This window comes from Synchiropus splendidus, chromosome 5, assembly GCF_027744825.2.
Source record: "Synchiropus splendidus isolate RoL2022-P1 chromosome 5, RoL_Sspl_1.0, whole genome shotgun sequence".
In the NCBI taxonomy this organism is placed as follows: Eukaryota; Metazoa; Chordata; class Actinopteri; order Syngnathiformes; family Callionymidae; genus Synchiropus; species Synchiropus splendidus.
In genome coordinates, this window is record NC_071338.1 from 27979622 (window position 1) to 27999415 (window position 19794).

At 43.8% G+C, this 19794-nt stretch overlaps 1 protein-coding gene across 1 annotated transcript; it reads left to right on the plus strand.

The window, feature by feature from the left end:
* The first annotated feature begins 1745 nt into the window (after positions 1-1745).
* On the plus strand, positions 1746-5334 carry rhcga (Rh family, C glycoprotein a). Its single transcript, XM_053864700.1, has 11 exons — positions 1746-2034; positions 2419-2611; positions 2780-2930; positions 2992-3139; positions 3211-3377; positions 3450-3587; positions 3948-4084; positions 4225-4349; positions 4440-4513; positions 4665-4738; positions 4814-5334. Exons 1-11 carry the CDS (start codon positions 1809-1811, stop codon positions 4845-4847), a joined length of 1467 nt encoding a protein of 488 aa, XP_053720675.1. The 5' UTR covers positions 1746-1808; the 3' UTR covers positions 4848-5334.
* The last annotated feature ends 14460 nt before the right edge of the window (positions 5335-19794 follow it).

The window sequence follows — 19794 nt, forward strand, 5'->3', positions numbered from 1 at the left end:
ACTTCCGCCTTTTACTTTCATCATGTCATCCTTCATCAAACCTCCTTGAATGGCTCACCTTAATTACTCTGCCTTCAATTCATCGCGGCGAAGGGACGAGGCTCATTCGTGGAAGAATGTATACGGTGGCTTTGATGACTGCTGGTGACTGAGCTCTGAAATATGTTCTCCATCTGCTGGTGCTAAAATGAATTTTGATTGATTTGTTATGGCTCACCCGCTTTCACGAGCCCAATGACGACGAGATTATTTTACACAAAGAAATGTACCTTTTTTTGTTGTTGACTTTAGCTTGATTCCATCTTGGTTCACATAGAGTTCACGTTTTGTAATTTTGTTCAGCCTTCCAAGCTCTTCTGAATCATTTTTACTGTCTAAATACTTATATACTTATAACTTATAATACATGCTTATGTGGCGCTAAAAGGTTAGAAGCATGTTGAACATCACTTGTTTAAAATCAACAGCTGAATCGGTTCAGTATGTTTCACATGTTTTGTTAGTATGAGAGAAAGCTCATCTGACTTCTTATGTACCAACTAATTTTGGAGGAGATTTTTTGTTAGCGCCTTAGCGGGTCTGAACTGACTTGTTCTCAAACATGACAGTAAAATACGTTTTATTATACTGACCTTAGTGTTGGAATAACTCATGAGGGACAGTTTGAAGGTGAAAAAAATGTGACTCTGCGGAACTTAAAAAGAGCAAGCGTGCGGGCCTGTTGCGTGCGGTTGACAAAAGAGTGTAATATTGGGTTTTATTGTTGTCAAAAAGCAGTTTGATTGATGGCCTCCTTCAACTCGACTCAACCTCCCGGTGGTTGAATAATTTGAGATTGACTGCGGAATTTTCAATTTCGCTCGACTCGTGTACATCCATCGTCGGAGTATCGGAGAGAAGAATTGAGTCTGTGAAGAGGACTCTTATGTAACTGACGGAGCTGATAGTATCTGGAATGTTCTCATTGTTACAGACACATGACGAATCCTTTACCTGGAATCTCTCTGTTGATGAATATCTCTTTCATAAATGACAACCAAATTCGACTTGATTCCGCCAAGGTGTTATTGTTTTCAGTGAAGAATGTGACCTGGTAATAACATTCCTGTGACCCTTGTGTCCTTGGCTTTTTGTCTATTTGAAGAATTCACTGTCATTTCTGAAGTCCGGCAGGTGCTTTAACCAAACGGTGGCTTGAGAAAGTAACGTGAAAAGCCCGCAGCACACGTCTCCATGAAACGTTTGTTTCTCAGCTGGCTCAGAAGGACGAGCAGAGCGTCGATCGTTGACGAAACATTATTGAATAACAGTTTTTTTTCTTTATGTGAGCATGACAAAACAATTATTAGCTTCTCAGTGGAACAATGGTATTTTATATGCTACTTTTATGATAAATGACATGAAAATCTGAGTCAGTTAAAGACACATCACTCAAAAATCTTTCATACTTTTACTGTGCAGCGGAAGTGCGTGTGAAGAATGTTGCACAACATTCAGGCTGGTCTCCTTCATCTTCATCTCAGATGACAGTATACTCACCTGCACACCCTCTATCTCAACTCTTGTTTCTTTTTTTAAAGTTCTTATAAAGTGCAGAAACAACGTGAAACGTGTATCGCTCCCTCGCTATCTCTCTGAACTCAGTCATGTGCAGGTGCACAGGTGAGGTGTGTCCGGCCTCATGTCACTGAGTGGAGGACTTGGACACTCCCTCCTCCGGTCCAGGTGTATAAATGAGCCGGGATGCTGCTGCAGACTCACAGCGGCTCGGTTTCACTCTAGAGCAGCATCAGCAAACATCGGTCACCATGGGGAACTGCTGCGACACCATGTGCAACGCCATCACTCCTGCGAAGAACACCAATGTGCGAGTGAGTCTGCCGGCCGTCTGCTTCGTCTGGCAGATCGCCATGATCATCCTCTTTGGAGTTTTCATACGATACGATGAAGAATCCGACGCACACTGGTCCGAGCACATGCAGTCGCACAACATCACCAGTGACATCGAGAATGACTTTTACTTCAGATATCCCAGTGAGTAACCTTTTCTTTTCTTTTTTTTTTTTTTTTGTAAATATGAAATTGAAAAAAATTTTTTTTTAGCAGATTATAAAGGAAGTTCTGAAATGTTCTAAAATGTAAATTGTTTTTATTACATTTTTTATTGAAAAAAATTGACAAAATAGTCACAAGTAGTTTTTTTAAAGTAACTTTCAAGTTCCATGTTATATTTAATACTTGTTTTTTGTTCAACTTAAACATGGTGGAAAAAATCAAACAAATCCTTAGATGATTTTGAAAGGACGAAAATATGAGTCATGCATTTAACTGATGTGACTTAAGCCAACTCTCCAAGAACTCCTCACCTGTGAAACCTAAAGTACTCGTCCTGTAGTTGACATTCCTGTGTCACGCCAGGCTTCCAGGATGTGCACGTCATGATCTTCGTGGGCTTCGGCTACCTCATGACCTTCCTCAAACGCTACAGCTTCGGTGGAGTTGGCTTCAACTTCCTCATCGCCGCCTTCGGCCTGCAGTGGGCTCTCCTCATGCAGGGCTGGTTCCACGCTCTGGACCACACCACCGGGAAAATCTCCATCGGGGTTGAGAGGTGCGTGTGAGGAGGGAGGGAAGTGACGCAGGAGAAATGCAAGAAATGTTGCCTGCCCTTTTCCTCCACCTGCTGTGGTCAAAGCAGTCATGCAGTCATGACAGGGTGGAAGGTGAAGAATGCAGTTGGGCAGTTCGAGTTTGTCCTGATCTGAAATCTGGTCCACAGTTTGATCAACGCCGATTTCTGCTGCGCCGGCTCCTTGATTGCCTACGGAGCTCTGCTGGGGAAGGTCAGTCCGGTCCAGCTGATGGTGGTCACCTTGTTTGGCGTCACGCTCTTTGCCGTGGAGGAGTACATCATCCTCGACCTTCTCCACGTGAGTCTCAAAAGCAGCAGGCGGTTGAGGTCCTTTCCTGAATCACTGAGCTCTTCCACAGTGCAGAGACGCCGGAGGCTCCATGGTCATCCATTGCTTCGGAGGCTACTACGGCCTGGCCATCTCCTGGATCCTCTACCGACCCAGCCTACACCAGAGCAAGAACTTGAACGGCTCAGTCTACCACTCTGACGTGTTTGCCATGATCGGTGGGTGTGTTTGCCTCCGGGGTGTGTTTCAGTCCCGACTCACAGCCACTCCCTGCTCCTCCGTCTGCCAGGTACGCTGTTCCTGTGGATGTTCTGGCCCAGTTTCAACTCCGCCATCACCGATCATGGAGACGGTCAGCACCGAGCCGCCATCAACACCTACCTGGCCCTCGCCTCCTCCGTCCTCACCACAGTGGCCATCTCCAGCATGTCGCAGAAGGGAGGGAAGCTGGACATGGTAACTGCTACACCCCACACAACGTGGACTGTCACCATCAGGCCCCTGACCACCTGCTGCTCCACCCCACAGGTTCACATCCAGAATGCCACCTTGGCCGGAGGCGTTGCCATGGGAACCTCCGCCGAGTTCATGATCACTCCATACGGTTCTCTGATCGTGGGCTTTCTCTGCGGCATCATCTCCACCTTCGGCTACCTGTTTGTCACAGTGAGTTTCATGGGATCTGTGTGTGACTTGTGTGGCTCCAAGGCAAGACGTCAAATTCCACCCGAGATAACCATTGTTTCATTTGTACATGAAATAATTACACGGTTGTGTAGGAGAAAGTCATAAAGATTTATGTCATAGTGGAAGTTTTGAATGTAGCACTGATGTTTATTGTTTGTCCTCTTCACCAGAGCTTTTCCATGTAATTTAAATGAACAATAATTGAATTAGCAGAACATACTTTCATCTATGATGAAAGCGAATGCAATTTACAAAATTTATAAAATAAATAAATAAAATACTACCAGCTGAAACTGACAAATCCAGGGTATAAACTCACTTGTTTGTTTTCCTTTCCAGCCCTTCTTAGAGAAATATCTGAAGCTCCAGGACACCTGCGGGGTACACAATCTGCACGCCTTCCCGGGGATGCTGGGAGGTTTTACAGGCGCCATTGTTGCTGCTGCTGCCACTAAGGCTGTCTACAGCGAACAGGGGTGAGACAGTTCAGATCTGATGAGCGGTTCAAACTTTTGTTTTTTACTTTAGTAGTTTAGTTTACCTTAATATAAAGTCATGCACTTCAAAACACTTGAGAAAAAGTGAAGAAGTCAGGTCTTATTTTATCTCTCTGCAGGTTGATCGACGTGTTCGACTTTGAGGGACAATACGCGAACAGATCACCGGGAACCCAGGGCGGCTTCCAGGCTGCTGGGACATGCGTCTCCATCGCATTCGGCCTTGTAGGGGGCGCCATTGTTGGTGTGTATTGGTGCACGTTGTCAAAAAGAACAGCATCTACATGCACTTACGTGCAGGTTTTAACAGTCAGTTGTCATTCTTTCCCTCCAGGTCTTATTCTGAAAATCCCCATCTGGGGCGACCCTGCTGATGACAACTGCTTCGATGATGAAGTCTACTGGGAGGTGAGTCACTTCCGCGCAGGTCCGCCTCCTCCAGCCTGACTCAGCTTGGCTTCCCCTTCTCCTGGGCTCTCCAACATGAGTCACACCCTCCTGACTAGCCTTCCATCACGGCCTTCTAAACCTTCTCTGATGTTTCCACCTTTGTGTGCAGGTCCCTGAGGATGAGGAGAGCTTCCCCCCAGTGCTGGAGTACAACAACCACATGATTCACAAGCACCAAGACATGTAACTGCCCCGCCACATTTCCAGCAGGTCGTCCTCCAACTAGCTCTCTAACCATGCAAACCTCTTCATCTGCAGATCTGAATCCAACTTTTCAGTGGACCAGAGCTAAAGCTGAGATCTGAGACTGGGACCTGAGGCGATAATTGACCAAGAAACGTGCATGAGATTACGCTGATCCACCACTGGCTTTTGGTTCTGAACATGGATTCACCCTCTGGACCTTTGTATGACAGAGGAGATATTAATAACCGTTAATTTAAGACAATAATCTGTGTACATCGTGACAATCAGGAAACCCATAATTGAAGTGAAAAGGATTATAATGTTCATTTTTGATGTCTATAATAGCATTTGATGTTAGGATCACTATAAGATTGGTGCGTTTGTCTGTAAAATATGATAAGAAATATGAATACATGAAACTTAATTTCCTTCCGGCGATACTGAAGTTTGTTGAACAAGTTGTAAGTAGTGAGTTGCACCTCTTGATATGTGCTCTGTAAATATCACAATAATCTACCTTTTATTGATGTTATGTGTTTCATCTCTTCAATGTGAAGTTGAAGTTATTAAAGTAATAAAGACATATAAACAAACCATTTTTGTCAGATTTCATGTCAAACACCACAACTGCAATGAATGTGTCATGTGAATTATTCGTGTTATGTTTACACATCACGGTTTTGATGGCCAGAAATCACCTACAACTAAAATAAAATACAATAAAATCGTATTATTATTATATCATAGTGTTATCGCAGCGTCAAACAACGCACTTCAGTCAAAAGTAGGAAACTTCCTGGATAATTAATCCATCTAATAATCAACTATTGAGACAAAAAACGCACATATCTTTTACCAGAAACACGCTACACGTATTCTATCTTTCATATCGTTGCGTCTACCCGGAAATTGTTAATGTGATGCATCGGCCACTCACAAAACGTCCGTCCATAATTCCTGACGTTACTTGTTTTGTCCACAGGGTGGTGCTATAAGGTAAGAAGAGCAACATCCCTCAAGTCGTTTGCATTCACTCGTTCACCACGGAGCTGTGACGCGAGTCGCAGGGTGTTGGGCCGCGCCAGGCTGACGGCAGGCAGGTCACCCTCACGTTCAATTCCGTGCTGACGTTAAGTTTTGGAAAATCCGTGGTTGTGGTCTTTCCTACTCAAAGACCGATCGGCATAAATGAAAACCAGCTGCAAAATACATTTCAAAGTCACGTCCCAAATGACTGTGAGCCAGTTTAAATGGAAGATTTGAGTTCATTTTTAAATGGAACGAGGCACATTTGAGATTATTTTGTGAGTTGAACCAGGGGCCGGTGCCTCATGCTGTTCGATCTGAGTGGCAGATTTAGAACTCAATTTAAATCGGCCGGCAGGCCACAGGTATTCATGTGTTCAAAGCTTGAACAGAAACATTCCAATTGGGTTTGAAGTGTCCGGTTGCACATGCACTGTTTTCGTAACGGTCACATCGGCCGAAAGCCTCTTCAGCACTTGTGGTCTCCACAGAGATGATACACCTTACTATACAGTGGCATAAATAAATTCAAATCTCAATTTTGAAAGGCTCATTTGCTCATTTCTTACTCAGGTAAAGAAAACTTTTGACCTCCTTTGGATGAGAATGTCTGGATAAAGACAGTGTCAGCCATGGGATAAGGTGATCCCAGCCCACTGTACTGTAAACTACATAAACAGCCATGTAATAGGCTCATACCAGCCCTTGTGAGCACTGTGCTCCATGGTACGCCACCTCTGTCCTCTTTTCTTCACCTGCAAATTTAATTTTTATAATAATTGTTTCAAATTTGTTTTGAATTCATCCTGTTTTTTTCTATTCTGGAGGGTTTGGTGTTCAGTCAGGCCTTTGTGCTAAGCTCTTTCATAGTCTGCTGTCTCAGTATTTCAGTTTAGCTTTCACCTGCACTGAAGCCGGACCTGGGAATGTTTGTTAAGAACATCCTCCAGACTACTTTTCCCCACAGTCCTATACCTCCTTCCACAGAGCCGTTAAATCCTTGACTAGACTTTAAGCTTCTGCAAACTCCCTCCTGAAGACAACACTAAACCATTGTGTGCCGTCCCAGCAGCCGCTAGACTTCATGTCTCAGTGGTACCTTGGAGCCTCCTTCAGAATGCTGGGTAGTTATTTTTGCTAGCGTGAATGTGGCCCACAGGTATGACCTGTCCAGAGTCTCCCCCTCCTCTGACTGGCTGTAGCACCTCTTGACCTCAGCTCTCTTGGATTACGCGCCAAACAATGAATGAACATGAGACAGCAGTGACCCCAATGAGTCCCGAGGGAGTCACACAGACTCTTCTGACCTCGGGGAAGATCGTAAATCAAGCCACCATACGCAAACATTGAATTTTGGATCATTAAACCCGAGGAGAGCTGATGGACGAGGGTGTTGCTGCCTCAGGTTCTTTGAGGTCGCTGTGGGATTGTTTGCTTTCTCCTGGGTCCTGATCCCACTGCCCCTTTCATTCTGATGGAAATGAGTCCTGGACATGCCGGTCAACAGGGCAATTTCCTGCCCAATCACTGTGACATAATGAACTTTAAATACACTGGGTGGACATCTGCTTTGTGCTGCTCTTGTCTGGCTGCTGGTTGCAGCCCTGTGGCCTTAAGAGGTCCCCAAAAGGGCTGGTGGGGTCAAACTAGTTAACAAGGGGAACGTTTGTTCAAAGTGTTGAGGTCAAACAACTTACGGCTGTGTGCAGATGTGACATCCTAAAACAAGATGCCATTCACTTTTTTTCCAATTGAGTTTGATCTTTTTTTTATTAGATGTTGTTGTCACATATAATATAAATCAGCGTTTTTCAACCGGGGTGTCGCAGCGCACGAGTGTGCCGTAGGAAAAATGATCCAGTTTCAGCTCATGAGGTGGGCGATATGATGTCACTAAATCATGACAATTAGAAGGTGTTGAGGAGCAACCAAGGTGAGGAGATCACATGGATTCACTGACATTCTTTCTATCCACCCTACTGTAGAGCTGCAGTGTGTTGTTCGCTGATCTGTCTCTCAGTCAAAGCAGCGCTGCTGTGGTGCGCGGCGCTCCTCTTCCCACACACTCAAAGCCAAGAAGCCGACATGCGCAACTTCCAGCTGTTTTTAAACCTGATGTGCCTCTAACTTGACCACACACTTTCACCACAGAACCATGGAGGGAGGGATCCCTGTCGGACCCGCAACGTAGCTACAGTTTTTCACAAATGAATAGGGATTTTCTATAGGACTTTAAGCACAAGTGCGCTTTGGCTGAGGTTCCTTTGGTGGTGTGCCTTGGGATTTTTTCAACAAACCAAGGGTGCTGTGGCTAGAAAAAGGTTGAAAAACACTAATATAAATGATATAGAACTGACTCAAGCGAATTGAGGTGTATGTTCTGAGGATTAGTGGCAGGGTCCAGTGTGAAAGAAGGGGTTAATTCCTGGTACCATCAAGCAGCTAAACTAAGCTGGCTCAACCCAATAACTCCACCAAGTCATCAGTGAGTGCATTGTTACCTTTGGCGTCAACGGTCTAGATTCAAGTCCTCTCAACCCTGGTCTGCACCAAACAGCTCTTGGCTCTTGACTCTATGACTCGGTCTCTAACTGAATCAAGGATGCACAGGTGAATTTCACTTCTTGCTCAGGCTATATATTAAAACGAAGAGCAAACACATGAATTCTTCGACATCGCTTCATCACCTCAGTTTAAGAGAGAAACCTTGGTTAAAGAAATGGTGTCAAAGTTTGGGGCCAATAGCTCGACATCATCAGCAGAGAGAATCTATAGAAACCACCAAAACTCCATGAAAACTCGATGGATGAAATCAAAGAATTGGGATCAGGCACATTCTCACTCCTTTAGTGTTGCATGTCGACTATCGTCAAAGGATTTTTAGCGCCCCCAGGTGACGCAGAGGTCTGCCTTCCGCATCGTTCAAGTGAAGTACACTTCCGGAGCATGTCTTGACTGTGGCAGACTGTCCAACAAAATGAAAATGGTTGGGGTTAAGGCCCATTTATGCTCAATGTTATGTACGCATCCTGATATGGATCTGACCACACCCTGCGTTCAAAGCTTACAGATATAGACCAAATGGAGCAGTACCACTGGAAACCATGGGGGGCAGTGTTTCTGTCACTACTCGATACGTAGCTCTAATGAGACACGAGGAAGACATGACAATGGCGGAAATTCTCCGTCCTCCAGTGCAATACATTTAACAGCCTCCTGTCACCATTTCTTCTTTAGTGCAAGAGGTATCAATTCTTCTTTCACTGTCGCCAGTCATTGCTGGATTTGGAGTTTGTCATAAACTTTTGACTTGGGCTGCTACCCCCTGGTGGATATATTGGTGAACATCAGTACCAACTCAAAGTTGTGAAACACCAAAAACAGACGGGACAACTTCGTATGTAAAGGGAGCATAAATGGGCCTTTAGGGTTAAGCGCCAGGGTGGCGCTGCTTAAGGTTCTACTCTTGAAAGAGCGTTGTGCTACACTTGGCATGTGACAATGTGTTCAGCTGACCATGAGTCTGACACCCAGTGAGAGCTTTGAGTCATCAGAAGTAACATCAGAAGTGTGGTACTGTGAGATCATCAACCGCTTCGCATCCTAACCCAAACTGTTCCTTTTGAAGGTCAAGAAATGCCATGGTGATTCACAACATCTTCAGAAGTCAAAAGTATGCGCTCACGCTTGAGTGTTCGCGTCAACAGCCCAGACTGGAGGCCGAGGTCCTTCAACAGGAGTGGCATCAAAGTGCTGTCGAGGGTGAGGAGAGTGGAGAGGAAGGCCAACTCTGTCATGGGGACTGAAAGTGTTGGAAGTGAGAGAGAGAATCTTGGGGTCCCGCTGCAAACCTTTAGCAGCCATGCTAATGACTTTCACTGACTTTAGAACTGACATTCGCATCACTCGGATTCAACTGCTGCACTGGAGGCATCAGCCTGACAGAGGTTCTGGATGCTGAGACGCACTCACCCCCCACTCCCACCAATGGCTGGATGGGGACCTGATGCCGGAGGAGAGTGAAGCGGAGGCTCCTCTTGTGAATCATATGACCCTTGGGAGTGTGTTTGTGAAACCACTTGCTTTGCTTTTGTCCTCCCGGGACTGGCCTCCAGTGAAAAGCTGCAGAAAGCCTGTAATCAGATTAAAGGTTGCTGGAGAGGGGAGGAGGGAGTTTGAGGAATAGCAAAAAGGTCGTGGAAGTTCTCTAATCAGTACCTGCCATTGAAGTGCAGAAGAGGGTCTAAATAACGCAGCGGGGGTGGGGGGAGGCGGAGGCCAAGCTGGATGGACAAATTGGCCTGTTGTTGAAAGGGATAATGGGACAATGAGGGAGGGGAGTATAATCAGCCAGTATGGAGTTGGACAGAAGAGGTGCAATGGGAAAAGGAGGCGACCGAGGAACTCCAAAGGCCGCGGCCTCGTCTTATCCTGCCCCGGCAATTATATCACCTTTGTGAGCTGATTGGAACAGCCTGCAGGCTCCATATGGGCCCGGCATGTTCTCAGTGTCTTCACCAGGCGCTGGGCTTGGGCCGCTGCGACCGAGAGGGTCTGTAGGCGGCGGCCAGTTAACGCTCGTGTTCCCCTCGCTCGCGTCTTTCCTGCCGGTGTAAACTGAAACTGTCCTTGTCAATTGGATTTTCTTCTCCATTAAACTCCTAGCGTCCGATTCGGCCACAATGGCAGGTCACCTTGTAATCTCACCGATGAAATGAACCTCCTCGCTGAGGCTGCAGTGTCACCAGGCATCCCACTGAGCCCCTCTGCTCCCTCTGTGGGATCCTTTCTGTCATTGTGGTTTCTCATCAAACCTCCTTTGACCGAACACCAGGCATCACCAAAGGCCGATACCTAGTTGTTATTCAGCGGACAAGAGTCCATTTGTTGGGGTCAAAGGGAAAAGAGACCCCTCGGCCAGTCAGCAACTAGCGCGGAGCAGAGAGAGGAATCGCCATTCACAGCAGGTCGAGCTTTGATTGTGGAACAATGGCTGCTGATGGCCGACAACTTTGAAATGCTTTAAAGGTGCCAGATGTCAAACCCAATGCTTCGGCTAATTGGGCTCTCTATCTGTTTCCTAATTGGCTATTAGGTACGAATTCATCATTCCGGGAATCCTCAAGGTTAAGGGTTTTCATCGCATGTTGGTCACTGATGCTCCCAACTTTCAGATTTGTCCAAGCTCTTTTGTTTTGTTTCGACTCCAATTATCACTTGCTTGGTGTTGGTCACCGCCTGATGATTTCCCAGACATTTTTAATGGTTTTTGATCTCGAACTTTTTCAGTCATCGATTAGTCCCCGTTGAATATTAACGTTTGGTTGAGCAGTTGAGATACGGGTTGACAAACAAGCCATCGTATTTGATTGTAGTAGTACAAATAGGAATTGTTGAAAACACCTTTGTAGCGTTACAACTTTATATTTGAGTTTTAATCATGCAAAATAAGGTTTGAAAAGTGTGTCGGGCAAATGTTAGTCTCACTTTCAGCCTTAAAGCGTCCAGTCTGCAATGTTCCTGTACTTTCAAATATTTTGGGTCGTTGTGGTCCCAGAGCTGGTTGTAGTCGACCAGTCATTGCAGTACTAGTCTCATCCCCTGGATTGGGGTGTGCTGTGTCCACTTCCTTAGCTAGAGCAACATTTTTTTAAATTAAAAAAAGCGTAAGTCATAGTGAAAGTGACTTCTTGATTTAAGCCTTAGCTCTTAGCTCTCATCTTTAAATCTTGCCAACCTCAAGGACGATTCTAAACAGATATGTATGAAGCCCTTTAACAATCTGATGCGCGAAAAGTGGAAAGTCATGTGTCTTAGCAAAAAGTGAAGAAATCCAAAAAACAAAACAAACAAATATAGTAATGTAAATACTAATACTAATATTTATTTAAAAAAAAAGGAGACATCAAATTTCTTTCTACTCATCTCTAATAAGAACTTCTACCTGCCGCATAACGTTAATTTTGCTATGAAGTCCAAAAGGCGAAACACTTCACTCGGGTCTGATGGGTTAAACATATTGAAAGAAATGAAGAGGAACTAACCTTTGAAACATCCATTCGAACTGTAACAAGAGTCATTTGTTTCAGTGCTTGCAAAACCTTTTTTTTGCTTGATTCTCAGCCACTTGGCAACGGATATTTGGGATTCTTTGTAAACTCTAATGACCCCAAACAGCATCAATGGCGTTGATAATGAATGAAGCAAACGCCTAAAAAGCAGCTTCCTCCTCTTTTGAGTTTTTTTTAATCTCCAGAGCAACACCCGTGATTGAAGGTGAGATTTCCTGTAACGTCAGTTGTGCGAGACTTTTTTCGGTTGGAAGACTTGACTGGGAGGTCTTGTCTGGTGAAGTGTGGATCAGCAAAAAAAAAAAAATGACAAGAGCTTTGGTTGGGATTTTGCTTGGTCAAGAGGATGCCAGGGAAGAGCAAAGCAAAGGAGGCCATGAAGAGGATGACTAGGAAGGATGATCTAGCTGGGTTAGGTTGGAGGTGGCTGGCCTGCTGTGGCAACCACTGATGGGAAATGAAGAAAGATATATATTGTTTCTTAGAGAAGAAGGTGAAACTTAATAGCTGGTGATTCTCTACTGGAATACATTTAAAATCAAACACGGCAAGTCAATAGTGGGAAAAAAGTAACTGCTACATAAATAAAGCACTATTGTTATTACTACTATTATTGTTATTGTTATCATTATGTGTTTAAATAATATTGGTACTCCTATTTTATATTACTCCAATGGAGATACTACCCAGAGGACATCAAACATTCACACGAGGTTCACATGAGTCATGTCTCACACTAGCGGCTGGGAATCAGTCATGATATCAATCCATACACAAACAAAATCTGTCTTTAATTTACATTTACAGATTACATTACATTTACATATACATTGTCAGACAAAATGGACTACATCAAAATAAAATGAATTGATTAAAAAGGATAAAAAAATGCATTGAAAAAAATACATGAAAATCTGTTTTTAAAAAAAGTTCACTTAAGGCAGTTAAGCTCCTGTTTATTCTGAACTGAACTGAAATACAATATTTGTAGCATAGCAACACGGAAAAGGATTCTTGTTGCAAAGCCAACTGTGCTGGAATGAACCAAAGTATTTTGAGGGTTTAAAGTCTCCTAAAAGCCGAGCTAAAAGTGAATATACTCCTGGAGATGTTCACTGCCAAGATGAGTGTTGGCGCATCTTCCTTTGATGGCACTGTAACTACCCTTAAAGTCTCAAACAGAGAGATCATTTCTGCAGACTTATGGCTGAACTAGCATGAAAATGTCTTCCAAGCAAAGGGTTAATCGAGCACAATGATGCAGGTTCATGCGACTGTGCCAAAGACCTCATTAACATTTTTGGCGCAAAAATATGTTTTAGTGCTAATGAGTGGCAGCGACAGAGAGGGGGCACTGATCTCACACTCCACAAAAGCAAGAGAGCGAGAGAAAGATGTGAAAAAATGGAGGGAAGGAGGAATGATTCTCTGGGGAGGGGAGGGTGTTTGGGTGAAAAGCAACAGCATATGTATTGTTGGAGGCCCTGACTCGCCACCCTGGAGAGCTCCCTGTTCCCACGGTTGCCCAACAAACAAATGCACCCCCCTATACACACGCACACAAACACACACACACACACTCTCTCTAACACCATGCACCCGCACGCAGCGGTGATGTCATTAATTACCATCAAAATGAGCATGACAGCAAGCAAGTGTGCGTGCGTCTGCCAATGAGGCTTTGAGTGTGTGTGTGTGTGTTAGTGTGTGAGTCTGGGTGTGTGCAGGCCTGCGTGTGTGTGTGTGAGAGAGAGGTGCAGGGAATGAGGAAGAAAGGGACCATTGTCCATTATGAAATAAAGAAATCTCCACTGAAGCATTGTAAATGGAAAAGGCAGAAAAATGGACCGAATTCGAGGATCTTTGAGTGAGAGCTGGGATGTCACATCTCGTCAGGACCTCACAAAACCTGATGAGCACACATTGCCGGGTTCGGCTTCAGAGACACTGTGGCTGGATGGTTCCTGATGATAGCCAGCCTTTCCCTCGGAGCCTCGGAGGATCGGTGTGCGCTCTTTAATGTAGCTTCTGCGGCATCTTTTCATGGAATCATTTCAAATGTTTTGCTCAGTAAATGGTATTAAAAGCTGTACTACTGCCTGAGCAGGACTTTGAGATTTTTTTCTTTATTGATCAATTAGAACATAACAATTTTTAAAAGGAATGTGTATGTGGCATCGCAGATCAAAGGAGCGAGAATCAGAAAACAAGCTGCATCCAAGACAACAGACCAGCCAGTGTATTTTAAATCCTCATCTGTGGTTTGCTCATGGCATTTTGCAACTGAATCATTGTAAGTTCATGGTACAATGTACACGCTTCTTGAGCAGTTGAATCAGGAGTGTGGTCGTCCACTTGGAATGTGGAGTGGAGACTAGAGCATCCAGAGACCACTGAGGAGGCTGCATCTGAGATGAATATAGAATACAGAAACATATGTCACGTGTTTAGGAGACCAAGTCAGAGAGGCTAGATGGAGATGGTTTGGACATGTACAGAGGAGAGAGAGCCAGTACATTGGTAGGAAGATGTTGAGGTTGGAACTGCCAGGCAGAAGGTGGAGAGGAAGGCCACAGAGGAGATTGATGGAGGTGGTGAAGGAGGACATGAGGTTTGTAGGTTTGAGAGAAGAGGAAGAAGAGGACAGGGTGAGATGGAGGAAGACGATCCGCTGTGAAGGGGGAAAAACCCTTAACCGTGAGGAAACATAAGTTTATCAGTCAGATGGACATTTCTTTCTTACTGCTTTCATTCGAGTTCAGTTTGGTCTCTGTCTTGTTCTCCAAATGCTCCGGTCGCGATGTGGTCTTGACCACAACCCTGCCTTGTGTGCGTCAAATGAATGGTGTTAAGGTGGCGCAGATGTCGAAGGGAAAAAAAAGTCAGGATCTCTGACTCATGGAACATTTGATAAGTGTTTGCCTTCATTTTTCTGGTCAAATAAAGAGTGGTTTTAAGTTCAGAGGTTGAACTACATTGTGGGCCTAAGGTGACCATTGTGGGGCCCACACTTGGCCCATGGTTCTTAAGTTTGATATTTCTGAAACAGACACTTTTTTAACAACACTTGTACACTGGCTCAAAAAAGCTGTCATCTTGGCTGAAGATTTGACATATGGAGCTCCAAGGTTGGTCTAAGATCCAACATTTGTCAGGGTCTCTCCCCAGGTACGAAATACAACTTGGCTGGTCACCAAATGTACTTATATGCTCACAAGCTTTTGTCTATACATACACTTACCTTGACAGAACGTTTGGTCGACCAGACTCGGACAGTTTGGGCTCTTGGAGAAGAAAGAGTGTTGGATGAAGAGGGCTAGATATAAAGGTTAAAGGAGTGGAAGGATGCGTGTGATGACAAAAAAAAATAAATGTAGTGCCAGCTAAATATTTTATGCTGACTACAGCAACTATTTATTTTTCATACATTGAAGAAATGAATCTAGTGGAGTTAAGTAACTCATGTATTTCTATTATTATGAGATTTGTTTTTCAGTGGATGATCAAGATAGGTTGAGGTGGAGCCGCACCCTCTGATAAGGAACACTGCATATGGATGTTTTCATGCCACTTTATTCAGTGGCGCTCTGCACCTATTCGTAGTCTCCTACTGTGCCTCCGAGTTCCCTCCGGTAGAGTCACAGTAGCTTACTAGTTCAGGTAGAGTCAACCTTGGAATGGGCCTGGTTTTAAACTGGAGGAGCAGCTAGAAACACACTTCAGTGCTTCAACACTCGCAGTGTTTAAGCAAGCCTCACATCAGTGGTGTTTTGTGTGGTGAATTCATAATTGAAATGATAATTAAAGCAAAACTCCAATTAAAATCATTTTAATATAAGCCCCCCAACGAAATGCTTCACATGACGATGAAATGAAGAGGCGTGCAGAACATCTCCAGTGGATCCTCGGCGATGGTGGGCAGCTTGTTTGGAGGTTTGGCTGACACAGCAGCGACGTGGCCGGGTTGTTAAGCGGCCGCTGAATGGCTCGATTCTGCGGAGCGGGCCTCCCTCAGCTCCTCTTGTGCAGTGAACCAGGATCCACACTGAGATTATTGTCAAGTGCACGGCCATGAATGAAAAAGACTCCTCCGTCCAAGTTTGCGCAGATAATTGCTCATATTTGATCTGCAGCGTCTGAAAGGAAACAGTGTTAATGAGAGGCTGTGATTGGGACGTGAGCAGGAGAGAAACAAACATGTGCTTTGTGTTGGCCGGCACTTTGTATCTGCACAGCTTCGGCGTTTCTCTTTCTTTGTTCTTGGGACTCTGATGGGTCTCTGTCTTTGGGAAAAGAACCGTGTGCTCTGCATCATCAGCGGTGAACCCAAATAATGCTGTACATTCAGCACGTTTACTGGAAACAACAATGGCATTTTGGGGGGATTTTATGACATATTTTCTTTTTTATATTGTTTCAAATACACCTGATAAGAAACCAATACTCATCCATCAGAATGAAAACATCTGTCAAGTGATGGTCATTGACGACAGTGACTTTGAGGTTCTTTGGTCAGGAGGAAATGTAAAATTAAAATTAAAGTTGCAGGTGTTTAGTACAATGGAAATACTCACTGAGGAGTGGGACCTTCATGGAAGATATTCCACCTCCAACCCTGCATTACCAAGGTGAGGAGGATTATTCAGCCCTAACATGTCTGATCCAGAACATCCTTGTCAGTCAGAGAAGGAGGCAACGCACAATGAAAAGAGAAAAAAATTCTATTGCCTGTTTGAGGTCAGGTCACAGGGGCAGACTTCCTCAGGAACCTGGAGTAATATCAAGGTCAAATGAGTGACAGTCTGTTCAGCCTGTCTCAGTTGACTCAGCCACCTCAACTAGGTTCTCAGAACATGGTGCAACCGGCTGACTGACCTTTCCACCTTTAATAGAAAACAAGCTCATCCCATGTTGGGGGTCGAGAGACTTTACATTAAGATTGAGACTGGCCTTAGTACATTTACTCAGGTTTTCATCCAGAGAAAGTGCAGTTGCTGTGTAGATACCAACACAAGATCGCTCCCTGTGGAGCAACACAATTCTTAAAAAAGTGAGTAACAAAAAGGAAGGAGCACTGATTCAGGGGTGAATGAAACATAAGAACTTATTTGAACAGGTATTTTGTTAAAATAGTGAGTGAGTGAAATACATAAACGTGCTCCAGTGTAACTCTTTAAATGGTCAGAACAGACCAGTGAAGATGGAGATGGATAACTGTCATGTTTCTTTTATAACATTTAAACCGTCTTTTGTCCGATTTAAAAGTTCAAATTAATATTCATATTTGTCTTCTGTACATTCCCTGAAATTGTTTTTATCGTTAAGTGAAATCTGTTGCTCCGTAATTTAAATGCTGCATGTGTTGCCATAGTAATGTTATTGTCTCTGTTTTTTACCTGTACATGTTTTGTTTTGATTTTTTTTCTTTTTTTTTTTTTTTTTGTATATGAACCTTTTTGTTGTAGTGTAGGTCTTTTGTCATATAATTCAGACACAGAAAAAAAGTTTTCAGACTCCCTTACACTCCAACACCATCTCAAATATTATTTTGAGATATTATTTTATTTATATTTATTTTAAATTCCAGACAGTTTCAATAGTTCAGTTCTCAGCATTGCCTGCATCAAAGTCAAGAAAAAGACACAAGTCAAGAAAATACTTTCAAAACTGATTAAAAAAAACAAAACAAATTATCTAAATTAATATTTGGTAGCCCTGCTATGAGCACACAGTGGGATGTGTGGGGTGTCCAGATATTTTTTCCACTGGTGTATTGGATGTATTCATACTTTTTAATTACAAGAAATTAATAAAAGGTTCATATTTATATCCCTATCAGGACTTAGTGAGGACCTCTCATTGCCATGACCCTTTCCCCAGCCTCTCCCCATAAACCTAACCAACCAAAACACATGGCTAACCTCAGCCTGGACTCTGAACCAAACTGAAACCCAATTATCATGACCCAGTTATTCTGTGGTCTTCATGCTCAAATTGAGGCTTGAACTTGTGGGGACCGATTGAAAGGTCTTCTCAAAACAAAATGTCCTCACCACTGGGTGTGTTTCTGAGAATTAGTCCCCACAAGTATTACTACACAAGATGCACACACCCACTCATCCCGTGAGGATAATCAAAGTAATAAATCGACCACTAAGGTTTCATAGTTTTCCCAGCTAGCCAGGGTCAAAGGCAGGCTGACCACCCACCGAGGAGCTGTGAGAGGTGAAGACAAGGCTTCAGTTCAGGCAAACTAACTGCTTCACTTCCAGCAGATGGTGCCACCGTTGAGAGAGGAAGTTATCGCTGAGAGAAAGTCAAAAACTCCCTATTTCAAGTGTTCTTAGACTTCCAGGGGGCTGAAACCTCACACTCAAGACTTGTTCTAAATGTTTGTGGAATAAATTAACTGTCGACTCTGATTTTTTTTTTTCACTTGTTTGTCGTCCACTTCCTCTCCCTGACGCTGTGAATGGCCTCCACTGTTACACAAACGCTCTCTGACTGCTAATAAGACAACGTTTTCTTTGGTCTCCTTTTTTTTTTCCAGGCATCCTTCCGCTCTTTCTTTTAAGCGTTTCAAAGCACAATTCGGATGGCTCTAAAAAAAAGGCTTTTCCAGGCTCTATAATGCTTGAAACAAAACCCTTCTTTTCTTTTTCCAATGTCAAAATATTTTGAACTAATATGGTTATATATTGTTGCAGTTAAAAGAAACAAATTATCCCCAAATATTCACCCATGAATGTAATACTCATATTCATTAGAACTGTAAAGATGACGTATTGAAATGACATGTTTCCCCCCCTCTGGTCTAATGTTTTAATCCGCAATTTTCTCAAAGATCAAAGTAACTTCATACCTTCTATTCCTCCCATCTGCCCTTCATGTTGCTCAGCTTCCTGCTGTTTCCAATATCGGCTGAATGTTTGGCAGCTGTCATGAGATGATATAATAAAGCATAAAATAAATCGAAACTCAATCTCAGATGAAGCAAGTTAGCGTCTCCACTCCACTCCAGATTGTTAATATCCAACTCATTTCTCCAGATTTTTCCAATTAAGCTTTCTCTTCAATGCAGAATGGAAAGATAATAAAAGAAATCTTTTTTTTTTCAATTATGCGGCATTGTGCCTTATTTAGCTGCTAAATTGGGATTTGTGCAGGCGCCGCCGCTGCTCCCCGGATTTGGACGAAGGAGCGGCGCTGATGGGAGAAGCGCTGAATGGCTAAAACAAACTGCAGAGGGGCTCCTGCAAAAACAGCAAGAGGCTTAAGATATATTAAATTACCATGATTGGGACTTAAAGCATGGTTAAAGCCTGTTTGAGAGGCTGGGAAGCCTCAATGCTCGGCTATTCACGTCTGGGGAGCTGGGTCAATAGGTTGGGGAAGTTCACAGGACCTGATTCTATTCTCATGCAAATGATGAATGCAAGACCTAAAGCTCAGTGAGTTGGAAGATATAAATGACGGGACAATCATCTGCAGCCTTCTGCAGAGTCGGCCCTGCTGTCTACAGCTGCCTGCTCACCATTCATGAGCCCTAAGGATCCAGCCACCTCACACAGGCGCGCTCAACTCAGGGAACGGCGGGATTTCACCGCCACACTCTTGTCGTTCAGCACTTTAAAATGACTGTTTAGAATTTGCACTTTCCTTTTCCCAAATCTTTTCTATGAGGAGTCTGGTTCTCTTAAGGATTGTGCTGTGGAATATTTACCTCCTCAGCATTCATACACAAACGAACACACACAACTCGTGATTCGCCCCTTTGTAGCTGCTCACACAGCAATACGCAGAAGAAAATGACAGAATATCTTGCGATGGCAGATCTTTGAACGGCTGAGCGCCATGTTAAAGTCAAAGCCAGACAAAAATATAAGACTCATTATTTTAGTCCATCAAGGATGTTTTGTCTGTGAAAAAAATGCCAAGACTCATAATGCACTGCAA

Coding starts and splice junctions, on each gene's coding strand:
- rhcga (XM_053864700.1), top strand. CDS start 1,809: ATGGGGAACTGCTGCGACACCATGTGCAACGCCATCACTCCTGCGAAG. Junction 4,350..4,439: donor TGTAGGGGGCGCCATTGTTG/GTGTGTATTGGT, acceptor CTTTCCCTCCAG/GTCTTATTCTGAAAATCCCC. Junction 4,514..4,664: donor ATGATGAAGTCTACTGGGAG/GTGAGTCACTTC, acceptor CTTTGTGTGCAG/GTCCCTGAGGATGAGGAGAG.